This window comes from Lacerta agilis, chromosome 2 (assembly GCF_009819535.1).
Source record: "Lacerta agilis isolate rLacAgi1 chromosome 2, rLacAgi1.pri, whole genome shotgun sequence".
Classification (NCBI taxonomy): Eukaryota; Metazoa; Chordata; class Lepidosauria; order Squamata; family Lacertidae; genus Lacerta; species Lacerta agilis.
Window position 1 is genome coordinate 39026181 of NC_046313.1, and position 15073 is coordinate 39041253.

General features: G+C 40.6%; 1 protein-coding gene across 10 annotated transcripts in view; it reads left to right on the forward strand.

The window, feature by feature from the left end:
- Nucleotides 1–15073, forward strand: part of WIZ (WIZ zinc finger) — a 54909-nt gene that overhangs the window by 22558 nt on the left and 17278 nt on the right. For 8 of the 10 annotated variants that reach the window (XM_033139605.1, XM_033139610.1, XM_033139608.1 and 5 more), the window contains exons 3-5: nt 4532–4586; nt 6561–9115; nt 9359–9724. In XM_033139605.1, the coding sequence (XP_032995496.1) occupies nt 4532–4586; nt 6561–9115; nt 9359–9724 (2976 nt within the window). The remainder of the gene's footprint in view (nt 1–4531; nt 4587–6560; nt 9116–9358; nt 9725–15073) is intronic. The other 2 variants (XM_033139607.1, XM_033139615.1) reach the window with 2 other exon arrangements.

Consider the following 15073-nt stretch of genomic DNA (forward strand, 5'->3'; position numbering starts at 1 on the left):
TATTTCTAATAGGATCAATCATAATACACGTTTAAAGAAAATGATAGGCTTGAAAAGTGCATCACAGCAACATTCGTGTACTCTTAAACCACATCAGATTTTATGGTTATGAAATAAGTGTACAATTTGATGGGAGTCAAAGCAACTACTGGCCATCGAGAATAAGGTTTTGATGAAAATGTTGCATTATCAGGTTTGTAAGATTGTGGTAATTTCCAGCTCCTTTGTGAAAATGGAGAATGTGAACCAGTTTTTTTTCCCTGGGTGCTAGGAAGCACATGAAATGAATATAGGTCGATATAGTGTGAGCTGATCAGACAAAGTCCAAAGCAGTGCAGGCTCTTTTTCTTGGTTAGAGGAAGGCAAACTTGGAATTGTTTGATGCTTTAGTGTCTTTTGGAAATAATAAGAGGATTACCATTATTTTCTTAAGCAGCACAGCTCTGGATCTTATGAAGCTCAAGACTATGAACCTGATGTGGGCCTGGCAGGGTGGCTTGTGCTAAGCATCAGAGCAGACTAGAGGAGAGGTCAGTTGGAGGACTGTAGCTGTAACTCGGTTCACAAAAAAACAGTAAAGCATACTCCAATATAATGGCAGATAATATGGCAGATAAGTAGCACTTCTGCATCATTTTAAAAACTAGATTGCTATATATATTCTTTCATTGAAAAAAGACATCAGATTGTATTGTTTAGATTATGGGGATGCTTTGCCTGCTGTGTGTGTGTGTGTGTGTGTGTGTGTGTGATTTCTCTAAAAACCCACGACTCCCATTCTTGAATATTCAGAAGCAAAGTTTATTTTGGATTACCAGAGAGGTTAAAATGTTCGCCTCCTAAGATCAAGACATTAAATTCCCTCATCTCTTGCTGTTTCCAAGAAATGAGGTCTTGCAGCACCGAGTACAGTTTTGTGCTCATCAGTAAGAAGATAAATCGTTCTGTTTTTCCTCTAAAGGAGATGGTTTCTAAAAATAGAAATGCTAGAGCTCTCGTGCACAAAAGAATTCCTAAGATCCACCTCTGTCATTGTCCTTCTTTCTTTATCTGTACTTCTACTGCTTTTTCCTGAACAGCTCCATATTTTTAATACTTCAAAATTTACCTTTCTTTGTCCCTTTATAAAGATTGCAATTCTCTCCAGCTTCTTTCCTCCCTTGCAAGTAAAACTAGCCTACTTGGTATCTTTTTCCCCTGAACAAACAGGACCCTGCTGTTTGTCCACCAACATAATAATTTCATTATTATTATTTTTTGCTGTCTTGCAAAACACTCTAAAAATGTGAAGACAGGCAGTGCTCTAAAACTCCAGAGGTGTTATCTCTCTTGGCCTGGATTTCCATCAGCTTTGTAACAGAAATCTGGAGATACTCCACGTCTTGGCTTGAAGATGGTGTATAATAGAGTCTTTCATTCTCTTTCATGGATGTATTGAAGCAAAGGCTGTTTGGAAAATATACACTTCCATCCAAGTTACGGCATGGCTGTACATCTTGAATCAAAGCCTGATAGTGAAGATAAATGTATTATATGCTCATTTGTTGCACGCATGTCCTGCTTGTGGGTTTCCCATGGATATCTGGTTGGCCACAGTGAGAAGAGAATGCTGAACTAGATAGGCTTTTAATCTGGTCCAAAAGAGCTCTTTGTATGTCCTCAGACTAGTGGGAGAGCACTCGGTCTGTTCAGTCCAAACATAACCGTTTCTCCTGGGACAGGTTTTGGAAAAGTGTTCCATTCTGCAGTTTTTCAAAGTATTTCCGTTTAAGTGTGGAAGATTCATCTCTGGATGCCACTGATTGCCTTGTACACACCTCCTTCCCAATTCTCAGAATAGTTTTGCTATTATTATTATTATTATTATTATTATTATTATTATTATTATTATATTATATTTGCTCTCTGTTTTATGAGAAGGTTAAACATAGAGATCTGTATGTGCAGCTTTTTTTTTTAAGTGAATAGCCCACATGAAGCATAACTGGCAAGGTTGAACTTTCTGTTTGACTTGCTGTTATGTGTTATGTGTGTATACCAGGGAAGCTGAGAAGCTGGCCTGAAGGCAAGCTCACACTGATAAAATGCTATATCTGTCTTCAGCCTGGATTGGCAGGGGCAACTTTTCCTTCCTAGGATCATTGCAAGTGAAAATCACATTGAATTGTGAAGCTTGCCTACAAAACCTGCTGTTTTATTTTCTTCTGTGTTAGGTAGTAGGTGGACACAGCAGACGACACAGTGATTTCCAAGCAGCTCTTGTTTATTCTCGGGCTGGAACAGAAGTGAGCTGAAGGGCTCAGCAGCCTGCTTAAATAGAACTCAGCTACAATGCAACAGTAACAACTTTCTGTAGTTACCCAATCCCTGAACGTCCCTTTTCAATCCTTCATTTGCATGTGCGGACCTGAGTGAAAACTGCAGCAGAATGAACTATATACACACACCCTAGTGGCCTAGGGTGAGAACTTCAATACATAACACCCTGTTTCATGTTCATTGCACTACAAATATAAACAATGCCTAATATAACTGGGGTGCCATTGCATTTCCAATCCATGAAGACATTCAGGGGCGGAAAGGAATGTACAAAGACTCAGTCACAAAAATGGACGGTGCAGATTCAGGCTTTTTCAGTTTCAACCTGATACTCCTGTCCTGTCCTGTGCTCTCCAGTAGCACTTAGTTGACCCTGTCAGCTCTGGCATTTTGCCATATGCCCCTCTTCCCTTTAGAGCCACATATTAACAATATTTTTATTTGCAGCAATGTATGTCAGCAAGATGCCACCATTCCTTCCACCTGCCAGTACACACAAAACTGTAGAAATTGCCTCAGCAAATCCTCTGCTGAGGTATGGCCAAACTCCAACTCTTATTCTCCCCAGCACTTTTTCCCTGTCAAAATAAATAACAGCGTCAGAGAGCAACTTTTTTTAGAATTACAGTAGGGGTAGAAAGGGTTAAACTCCCCATCTGTGATCCCAGTACAGCAATGCCCCCCAGCTGATGCTATTTGTTGAAAAACAAAACAAACCCCTGCCCATTAAATGTGAAACACATATTCAACATAATGTGCAGTTTGGGCCTTAGTGTTATAACCCTAGTGCTCCTGAGTTCTGCATTTATGAAATTGGTTCTGTTTGCAGTATCATCTCCATTTTATTTGAATAACATCCAGGTATTGTTAAATTCTTATCATCAGTTGAAAGTTAGTGAAAACCCTGGTGATCCACCATTTGGGGACAAAATGGGTATGAAATATACATGCCAAGTTAGGTTCTTGAATCGTGTTTAAACCACCTTTAGTTAGTATATGACTTCTGTAGTTCCTCTCCTTAAGCCATTTTACAAGCAGTCAGGTTCTGGCAAGGAAAGGACAGTAGAGCATCTGATTTACACAGTGAAGTTTCCAGGTTCAGTCCCTGGCACCTTCCAAGTAAGGCTGGAAGAGACTCCTGCCTGAAATCCAAGAGAGCTGCTGCCAGTTAGTGTAGACAATAATAGGCTAAACAGACCAATGATCTGACTTGGTATAAAGCGCTATCCTATGCACTGTGGCTTCAGGAACACACAGTTTCCCACTGCAGACCATCTTGTTGGGAATTTTGTAGAATCAAGCCAGACTACAGTGCACTTTGGTATAGAATTGGGTCCTAGAGCTGTTCATGGATTCTAACAAAAGAAAGGGTTCAGTGGAAGCTTTGGACAGATATTGGTGGCTGCTTCCTTTTGCCAACGTAACAGAATATTGGGATGGATCGAGCCTGCATTCCACACAGAACTGGAAGTGCCTGAGTGGGGGCAAAGTTTGAAGCATTCATTGCAGACCTAGCAGGTCAAGATATACGATCATAATGTGTGCTTTAGCACACCCTCCATGTGTTACCAGGTGTAAGCAGGGCTGTGTGTCTCGCACACCCACTCCTGTTTTCTGCACAAAAGAAAGCCAACTTTCCAATGTGGAAACACAAATTTTCAGTGTGGTGGTCCAGTCTGGCTCAAGAGGTAGTAGAGGTGGTTGGTTGGTTGGTGGGTAGGGTGACTTTAATTGTTTGTCCCCAGCTATGATATTGATTCGGATCTGGCCATCTGCACCAGCAGTTTGTGTGAGGTGGGGGTGGGAAGAGACTCCCTTTTGCTTCAATTGAAATTATATCACTTTGCAGAGGAAGCAAATTTGTATTTTGATACTAAGGCACTAGAATGGGTGTTTGTTTGTTTGTTTGTTTGTTTTACTAGTTATAAGATGGATTCTTGGACATGCTTTATTTTACATCTATCTTGTTTCATTTTAAACTGCTTAACTGCTAGAATGATTATATATCAAATTGTTGGTGCTTGGGATTAAACAGTGTGGGTTAGAAATCCCATACTAATCCAAACCCGCCCTGAGGAAGGGACACAAACTGGGTGGGTTTAGCTGCTTGGAAAGCTTTATAGCTATAACATTACATGTTTGGTAAAGTACACTTGAAGCCCCGGTATGCTGCACAAGTCAGGCATATGATGCTACCTTTTCTCTCTTGCAGATGAGCCCAATCCTTCTGCTGTTGTCTCAAACACAACTCGCAAGAAGGAAGCCTGGTAAGTGTTGAAATTGCTAGAGGAAGAATTACAGGGTTTGGCATTTTTAATCTCTGTGGGCCAGTTCCCAAGGTCTTTCATTTGTATTGCAACATCAAGCTTAGTATAATACCATTCAATATAACATGTGTGCCTTCACTCATGTAATCCTTCCTGGAAAATTTCCCTGGGTTCTCGTTTTGAAGTGGGTCATAGTCAAGTCAGAGAAGCTTGCTGTTCAGGTCATTGGATCAATTGACAGAACATATACCTGCCACTTGATTATTGATCCCAGGACTATTCAACGCTGAGCAATGAGCAGTTGGTTATAAACATAAGAAACAAACAAACTTGAAAATAAAATCCGATAAATCAGTGAGACTTGTTGCCTAGCAAAGGCACATAAGATTGCAGTGTGAGCTCAGTCCCTAGGCCTTTATGTTGCATGAAGCTTCAACCATTCATTATCAGATTTCTCTACTCTTCATTGTTCTATGGGCTTGGCAGAGGATATGTTGGCTCCATTAAGTGCTCTTGTTTTCTTTCCCTGCCATCTGGGATGACCTTGGCCAAGGAAGATGTTGAAAGTACTTGCATTATGGAATTCCGATGAAGTGTATAGTTCATTTCAGACAAGTCTGTTTTTACTTTAGCCCAGAGAGAAAACAATCCAAACATAGCTTCTACTGAAAGAAGTTAGCACCCAAAAGGCGCAAGGAGTCTAAAATTAATGAGTACAGAGATTCAGTGGTGTAAATTGAAAGTACAAAAAGTAAAATGATGATGGAACAATGGCTAGGAGGTGGGACAGCTTCAGATCCAAGCGGCATGTTACATTAACAAACATTTTTAAAATAATGGTTAGCGCTGGGCATTTTCTCTCCCCCCCCCCGAAAATGTAGAAGTGTGAGGCTTTAATCTGGATCTGGACTGTGAAGCACCTCAAAAGTAGTGTTTACTGCAAATAGTGCTTTTGGGCAGCCAATAGCAGATGGGGAGAAAAGGTTTTTTGTTTTTGTTTTTTGTCAGAAAAGGCATGGAGAAAAGAGAGTTAGAAAACAAACCTGCTGTACAGCTGCTTTTTCTAAAAAAAGAAAGAAAGAAACCGGGAAGTGACAAGCATGTTTAACATAACTTGTAGTTTGGCCCTGTGACTTTGCTCCAGAACAATCATGGCAAGTTTTAGATCTCTTTAATGAGGTAAATGGTAAAAAACAACAGCAACAAAAAACACTGCTAATGAATATGGCTCATAACTCGATGGCAAGTACTACAGAGTCGCTTAGCAGAATTAAGGCTGTTGCCAGTGCTGAAAACGAAAGGTTTCTTTTGGACAATTGAACAATAGTAGAAAATGGGCTGGTTATGAAGGGACAATGTAAACTTTAGATAGCATTATCTAGTTAGAAAGATATACGAAGTCCCGTCTCTTTATGCTGATAAAGTGACTAAAATTGGCTCTGAGAGGTACAAAAAATTAAAATTGTCACAGTCTCTGCCTTCCGGTTTAAAATCTAAAGGCCATACTATGAAAAGAGAAAGACATACTGTAGTATGAGGGAAAAAGGAGAGAATTCAGATAAAGCCAATTTTAATACAAAAACTTTCTGGTTACATAGCAGCCAGATAGAATAGCTACTGAGGTGAAAGTGCTAAGAGAAGGGGATCCAAATGGCAGTAGCCCCCAGCAGGTTGAGCTGATGGAGTAGGGCTTTGAGGTGTTGTGCTGCCTTTTGCGAAGAGGAATGATTCATCTGAGAATGTTGTTGTTTGAGTGATGGAAGTGCACAGAGAGATGTATGTATACAGGCATTTGAAATGTTGCATGCACACCAGTTTTCCATGCAGCAGCAAAGGGAGGGCTGTGTAGAATGCATGATCTCAGCTGTGACTTAAGAGTCAATAAATAGTTCATGATTATAAATGCATATATCTTTTTAGAGCAACAATTCAATACATATCCTTTAGCTGATTTTTGTTGACTGTTCTTTTCAGCACCAAGGCAGAAGACCGTTTAAAATCCAGGAAAGGCTGTTACAGAGCAAAATCTAGGGGCTCAGCAGATCAAAGAAGCACGACTGCCTTGTGGGATTGCTCTACACGGGAGACAATGGGTAGTGTCTCCAAAGAAGAAAGCACTTTAGAAAGACTCCCTGGTTTGAAGGATTCAGCAAGCTCCAAGGAAGCAGCACGGAAAAATAATTCTTATCCAAAGGAACCCACTTCTGCAATGGAAGCTAACATTATAAAAACTGTGCAAAGGAATATGGATGATCTAGAAGGGGAGCTTGAGTCGTTAGACCCTGGCAAAGCAGCAGTGGAAACTTCACCACCCCCTCCTGGAGCACAGACTGTTAGTGGGGATGAAAGACACCATAGCAATGAACCAAAGCAGCTAGAAGCCTTCAGCAAAGAGCACTTAGACAAAAGGCAAGGGTTAGGAAAGAAGGCCCTTCGGAGGCTTGACTGGCTTTCTGAGCACAATGAGGGGCTAAGGCCTCCCTACAGAAATGTAAATATGCCAACAGATGTAGCAACAAACCTGGCCGTTAGGGGACAGTCTGCACGAGAAGCTTCTTTGTTAGCTCTGCCAGTATTTAGAAAAATGCAAAATCCTCACGCAAGTAAAGCAAGGACCGTTGAGAGTGCACTCTCCCCCAGGAAGGGGCAGGCAATGGACTCTGATTTAGCCGAAGTAAGTTCTGCGAACACTGCTGAGTGGGAATTACAGGTGTCGGGGCATCAGACAGCCACAGACCTTTCTGTCCGCAAACATACTTGGACTGCTAATGCTGGAGATGCTTCGGAACGTGTTCCTCTGAGGTCTGTGGAATCTCCTTCCTGCAGCACCTATGATGACACAAGACCCTATATGTGCAACACCCTGGTGGAGGAGCAGGGGAAAGATGGCGCATCGCAGGAAGAGGACCCAGCTGTGTACACATGCATTGAATGCAGCATCTATTTTAAGATGAAGGAACATTTGATGGACCATATGCTTCAGCATAACAGGGGACTAGGGCTGGATCAAGGCAGAGAGGGCATTGGAGGTCAGTGTCAGTTGACCTGTAGTGAATGTGGATGGGCTTTTGGGGACATTGGTTCCCTAGAGCAGCACAGGAGACTCCATCAGGAGTCCAGAGAAAAAATCATTGAGGAAATTCAAAAGCTCAATGAATTCCCAGATGAAGGCCGTGATGCCAGGCTACAGTGCCCAAAGTGTGTGTTTGGAACCAACTCCTCTAAGGTGTTTGTCCAACATGCAAAGATGCATGTCAAGGAGAGGAAAGATCAAAGTTTGAAGAATGTGAACTTGTTTGGCAGTTCCAGTGGTAGTGATCCACGGGACAGCTCCATGCACAACATATATAGTAGACATTTCAGGCCAAATGATCATGTACCTCAGGTGGCGCATGCACACAGTAGCAACAAAGGTCTTAGCACTTGCATGCTTTGCAGCTTTCCAGCCCCAAATGAAAACATTTTAAAAGAACACATGAAATATGCTCATTCCCACTTGTCCTGGAACACGGAGTCTTTTGAAGCAGATGTAAACCAGCCTGGAACTAGTAGGGATGCCTACAGCCCTAGCAGGTCAGGCCGATTTTCAGAAACTGATTATTTGAGCAAAGCAGGCAGACATTTTCCCCAGTCCCACTGTGAAACCACGCCCCACTATGAATCCCTTCATGGCTTCACAGTGGGCCACCAGAGACTTAATAAAAGCAATGGCACTAATAAAAAAGAAATCCCAATGCCTGGGTTTCGGGCTAGGAAACGAGCTCCCTATAGCTCTTCACATAAGATCTTGGGGATGTCTACTCTTACCTCAGCGAAAGCTTATTCTCCGCATGCCCTGAAACAAATAAGGAATAAAAGCACAGCACCGCCACTTGAGACTGAGAGAGAGAATGCCAAAAGCCACCCAGGTGGGCTGGAGGAACTCCAGCACAAATGGTTACCCATAAGCGATATTAGGAGTATGGAAGAAGAATTCCCTTTAGCAACAGAAATAGAGTTAGCAGAGAATAGATATTTTAGGCCTGTTGCTATTCCTCAATCTGCTTTGGACCTCAAAAGGAATTTCAGGGGCACTTTGAAGGCAACAGATTATTCAATAGCATCAGCGGGGCAGCAGCATCAGTTACGTCACATGGTCCCCATTGTTCTTGTTGATGAGATTAATATTTATCCCAGAAAGATGAAGCGGCCCAAGATGAAGATTCTCAAGAAAAAGATGTTGCCTCCTTCCCAAGAGTTTGGAATGGATGAATCCCTTCCCTTAGGTGTCTTCCTATTAGATTCCTCTTTAGAAAGCTCTTTAGAACTGGATGATCTTCTGGATGCAGATTCATTGATGCTGAAGAATGAGGAGAGGAAATGCCCGTACTGTCCTGACAGGTTCCACAATGGGATTGGCCTAGCCAATCACGTGCGGGGCCACCTGAACAGGGTGGGTGTGAGCTACAATGTCCGTCACTTCATCTCTGCAGAAGAAGTGAAAGCTATTGAGCAAAAATTTTCCTTCCAAAAGAAGAAGAAAAAAGGTAGTATGTATTCAATTTATAATTTTTTCAATTTTTCTAATATTTTTCATTCCTTGAAGATGGGTATGTATGTTCCCATATTTTCCCTCTCAACAATAGATGTTATAGCATCTTTGCAATGTCTAGTTTTCATAGTTTGGGTTTGTTTGTTTTTAATCATGTGATCTAATGGGGGTTCTTTGAAAGCATTGATTGCCTGTTCTTTATGTTTTAATATGACATTGATTATTATCCCTTCTTTCACAGTTGCAAACTTTGATCCAAGTACTTTCAGTTTAATGAGATGTGAATTCTGTGGGGCTGGCTTTGACACACGTGCAGGATTATCCAGCCATGCCAGAGCTCACCTGAGGGATTTTGGAATCACTAACTGGGAGCTCACCATCTCACCAATTAACATTTTGAAGGAGCTACTAGCCAATTCATCAGAATACCCTATGCTTCAGTCTGCACTAGGGGCCGATCCTTCATCGCCAAATCAGGAGAGAGAGATGCTTGGGTTTGGGCCCTGCAAAAGCACGACCCCCATATCTGAATGCAGCATTTCACAATCACCTTTCTCCCCGTTCCCTCCTTCCTGGGGAGATGAGCCCATGCAGCCCTTCAGAGATGGTAAGCAGTTTCAGAATTTTACATGCATCCTAGAAACAGTACTAATATTAGTAAGCATGCTACCTCCTTTACCCTGCCTGGTGATAACCTTTACAGAACAACCTGAAGGAAGTGATGGTGATTATTATGAACTATAGTGATAAGCAGAGGCAAAACACAGGATTCAGACATTTCCTAGGAGCCCATGGAGAGGAAGACATCTGGAAGTTCCAGGGGGAGGATAGATTCTGATGTCCATCTTTCCTTCCATTAATGTGTTGAGTGTCTAATTGAGATGTCATGCAGTGGAAGTCTTCCCAGAAGTCATAAGCTGGTCTAAGTCCTACTTCAGGGAAGGCTTTTTGAGATAAAGGAATGTACACACATATCTCAATAAAAGACAAAGTGTGGGAGCAAAGAGAAGGAAACAAAAGTGCCAAAGCCTAAAACTGGTGTGTGGGTGGGAATGAGAAAAATATTGAGTGGAAGTGAAGATGAAAGAGGAACAGAGCAGAAAAAGATTGAGTCAAAGAAGACTGTATAAAAGGGGGGGGAATAGAAGAGAGAACAAATAATTATAGTTTGTTAAGAGAGAGGATTGATTCTATGGGAAGTGGATGTGTTAACCAGGACCACATAGGAATGCATATGAGTTGGGTAACATTTTTCTTCCTGACCTCCTAAGCAAATCACCAGACCAATTTTTTTTAAGCAGCCAATGATAACTGGGTGCTCAGGTTTTGCACCCCTGATGAAAAAGTAGACTGCAGATCAAAAGTAGATCAAAAGTCCCATCTGTAGTAGAAGTGTTCAGTTATTTTCTGCAGTCATAATATGAAGTTTGCCTCAAAATCTGATCTAAATCTAAAACAAATAGAAAAAATACATCATGTTATCCTTGCCATTCGGCTACATTTCAGGCCAGCCTATTCTGACTTGGGCTACCCCCATTTCTAACTGTGAAAACTTAGGTTTTTACTATTAGATTTTTGTCTGTACAGCTTGTCTACTCTGGGCATGGTTCTGAGGTTTTCTCACTGGAAAAACTTTCACGGGGCAGAAAGAGACTATAGCAAAGTTGTCACGGATGTTACTTAAACGATAAACTGCTTCACATACACAGTTCTACAAGGGCATAATTACTTTCAATCTCTATCCCATTCCTATTATTTTGTATTCTTTAACCATTATATTACCAGCAGCATTAAACCATTCTCGGCCAGTAGTCTGAACTTTGTTCATTGGTTTGAAGAACTGATGGATACTGTTACACTGTAGATGCATGGTATTTAGCAAGTGACATATTTGTGATCTGTAATACTAACTAAGGTAGAAAATAGATTTCTGCATAGTTTCTTCTATAGGACTTGGAATGTATTTCTGATCCCAAATCCCATCTTGTCAATGCTGTTTACTGAAGCCTAAAGAAAAAGGTGTGAGTGTGCATTGCCACACAGTGGCCTTGGTGTTATACAAGTCCTCCTGTCTGTGGAATGGCATTTAGCAAATGCAAGGAATGCTAAATGGCAGATTCAAAAGGAATTTTGCAGGCATTGCTACACTGTTAGATGAAGAAAAGTTATATGTTTGGCTCCAGGAATAGTCTGCAGGCACATAATGCCTATCCACAGTCAAGCAGTTTTTGCCCTGTGAGCTGCCTGGATGAGAGACTGCTTGGAAGCCATAAGTAAGTCACCCTTTAGAAAAGGGACAGGGTATAAATGCAATAAATAATCAATTAACATGTTTACTAGCCCTCAATATATCATTCATTATATATAAGCTGCCAGATGGACGTTTCTGCAAATAAATGTTTTTATCTACTGATAAAAAGCAACGGATGGGAATGTTGTTGTTGTTGTTGTTGTTCAGTCGTTCACTCATGTCCGACTCTTCGTGACCCCATGGACCAGAGCACGCCAGGCACGCCTATCCTTCACTGCCTCTCGCAGTTTGGCCAAACTCATGTTAGTCAATTCGAGAACACTGTCCAACCATCTCATCCTCTGTCGTCCCCTTCTCCTTGTGCCCTCCATTTTTCCCAACATCAGGGTCTTTTCTAGGGAGTCTTCTCTTATGAGGTGGCCAAAGTACTGGAGCCTCAACTTCAGGATCTGTCCTTCTAGTGAGCACTCAGGGCTGATGTGCATTTCTAATTCTTATGAGTTAATCTATACTAAGAACTGTGAAAAATCAGCAGTTGGCTTTGCAAAGTGGAGACATCATGTAGCTGGAAAATCAGCCTAAACACACAAACAACTTTCAGAAACTGCATATGGTGTCATCAGCATGCACATACCTATTAATTTACCTATCAATTTACTTAACATTCTTGCAGTACTGAGGACAGCAATACAGCCTATAGGAAATTATGGTGGAGACTGTAATGGAAAGCTGACTGTAGAAAAGTATCATGACGTGTTATGGGAAACCAAACATTCATGGATTTCTGTTGCTAGTCAAATGCATTAAGGTTAGCAGTGACATGAACAAAATCTTTGATGCCTTGTTGTTCTGGATGCATTCAGAAATGAAATAAAACAGCTAAATTGGCATTATTCAGCTTTAAATTCTAGTAAGAGAAAAGGGTACTGAAAACAAGGTAGGGAATATGGACCAAAAAATTACTAGATGGCTTCATAACCTTTTCCTGATTTGTGGAAGAAGGATTGCAGAATTCATTGGTGCCAAGATCACCATGATATAAAAAGAAAAAGTAAAACCTCCAACAACTTCTACTATTGTCCCTTGATGGAAGCACTTGCAAGTCTTCATCTCAAAAAGTGGTTGCATTTGTACATCATGGAAGGAACAGGTATTGGGTGCCTAACAAAGGCCAGGGGGTTCTCAGATCTGTGTAGGTCAAAGATGTGTGGCCCTTCAGATATTGCTGGACTATAACTCCCCTAATCCCTGACTCTAGGCTATGCTAATCGAGGATGATGTAAATTGGAATGCATAGCATTAGGAGGGAAGGCCAAATGAGAAGTGGCTGCAGCTCTGTCTCCTGTAATAGCTGGTTCCTCCCTCAGAGTGAAGCTGTAATCAGAAATAAAAGCTGCCAGTCAGGAACATGGTCATCTGAGGACATACCGGTATCTTTATAAAACCTTCTGGTGCTTCTGCTTTGACTACTATAGGCAGTTGTGGAAGATGATCCTCTAAGAACAAGAATGATGTAACATAGAATTATGAGACACCAAGCAACTCTGCTGCATACTGACAGCCAATATAGAAAGTAGTTTAGCCTAACCTGACTACAGAGAAAAATGGCAGCATTTTCAGATAGCAGTTACATGATTACTTTATTATGTAAAATGTGGAAATACAATGAGACTAAAGTGACTAGGAAGATGGAGTCTGATGTTAGTGAAGAAAGCAACTCTAGAATGTTTTGCTTCTCATGAAAAATACTAGGAATTTGTTCTCTTGTTCAGCTCAGTTTTCAGTAATATGTTGAACAGTTGGGTTTTATGTAGGCAAAATGGAAATCTAGTTTGCAACCAGTGCTAGTCTGCAATTAGAAAATTATAGCTCATCCTTTACAAATAATTCTTTATCTTAATGCAAATGCCTTTTGATTTAAAATGTTATGAGTAGGACTTCACTGAACTTTATGCTCTAATTTATCTGTATTCATAAAATACAGACATCTCTGTATTTTCAAGGCCGTACTAAGCCAAGCAACATCACAAAGAACAAGATAATTTTTATTATTATTTAAGCAAGTAGCGTTGGTTGATTAGATTACTGGCAGGCTTTTATGTAATTTGGAGGTCTGGGGAAATCTCCCATTTGGATTAACCAATTCATTATAAATCTTGGGATAAAGTGTTCATTGGATTCCTAATTTTATGGGCTTATAGCCGCAATAAATTTGAATTTGAATTTGAATTTGATTCCTAATACATGCCCAGAGTGTATAACCCCTAGAAACATGGGGAACAATGTTCCTCTTCTTAAGAAGTGGTTTCTTGTTGTGGTTTTTGTTTGTTTGTTTGTAGATAGCGAAGGTTTTCAAATATAGACACTGTGAAGGTTCAACATTAAGACACTTCTTTTTGGAAGCTAATTGTTCATAGGTTCAAATTCATTTTGTAACTTTAGCAAAGAAAAGGAATTTGTGATTTTAACCATTCTTTCCCTCCTCTGTGTGTGGCAAAAAACACAGACCAGCATTGTGTCACTTTTTCTCTATCTCTGCATTTTTTTACCGACCATTGGAAGGTGAATGAAACTTAACTGCCATGTTTTCTTACTCCCTAGCCCCCGGTGGCCTAAACCCTTCATGGATATATTTTGAGGCATGTATTTCAGATATCCCTTAAATCTGCATACATACTGGTAGATGGCTGGGTCTCTTAACTCATGCAAAGTCTGTAGATTCCAAAGAGGCATGGACCTTGTTTTGAGTGGCATCTTGGTCATTTTTTATTTTATCATCTGGACTTCCTATTCTTAATGCTGACCCTAAACTGTAGCATTCTGGTCTTAGATAATTTCATCTAATGTATGAAGCACAGATAGACCTAACCAAAGCCAATTAAAATTTACCCCCCCCTTTTTTGGGGGGGGGGTCAATTCTCACAATGAGATAATATATTTACTGGAACTCTTGAGTTGTTACTACTGAACAGTGGATAAAATCCCTTTCTTTGGAAACAGGAAGTGAATCAACAATTCTCATACTTCAGTAAAAATGTTGTAACAGTGCTGAGAAAACTACAGAATACAATGTTGGACCAGTACTGTTAAAACATATATGGTATATGAGCCCAGCCTGGCCCATGAAGGATTTTCTGTCCATTCTACAGCTGATTAAAGCGAATGCCATTATAGAAGGAAATAGGACCCCTTCCTAACAGTTTTATTAAAATCAGTTGCCACTTTTTTATTCACCTAGTGCTGGTGAAGAAAATGCATTATTTGCCTGCTGAAAGGTAGTTCCTTTTTTCAGTCCCAAGGCATTTGCTGAGTGCTGAGTTCAACCCCCAACTCACATTAGTGGGCATATATTTGGTGGAGATGAAAAATATATGAATACAGTTATGGAGAAATGAAAATTTAAATACAGGAATAGGAAATTTAGAGAAGTGTGAAATAGGGCTTACACCCAGATAAGTGATATTATGATTGCAACAAAAGAGATATTTGCATTGCATTTCACTTTCAGAATAATAATAATAATAATAATAATATTTATTATTTGTACCCCGCCCATCTGGATGGATTTCCCCAGCCACTCTGGGCGGCTTCCAACAGAAACCAAATACAACAATATCAAACATTAAAAACTTCCCTAAAAAGGGCTGCCTTCAGGTTTTTTCTGAATGTCAGGTAGTTGTTTATTTCCCTGACCTGTGATGGGAG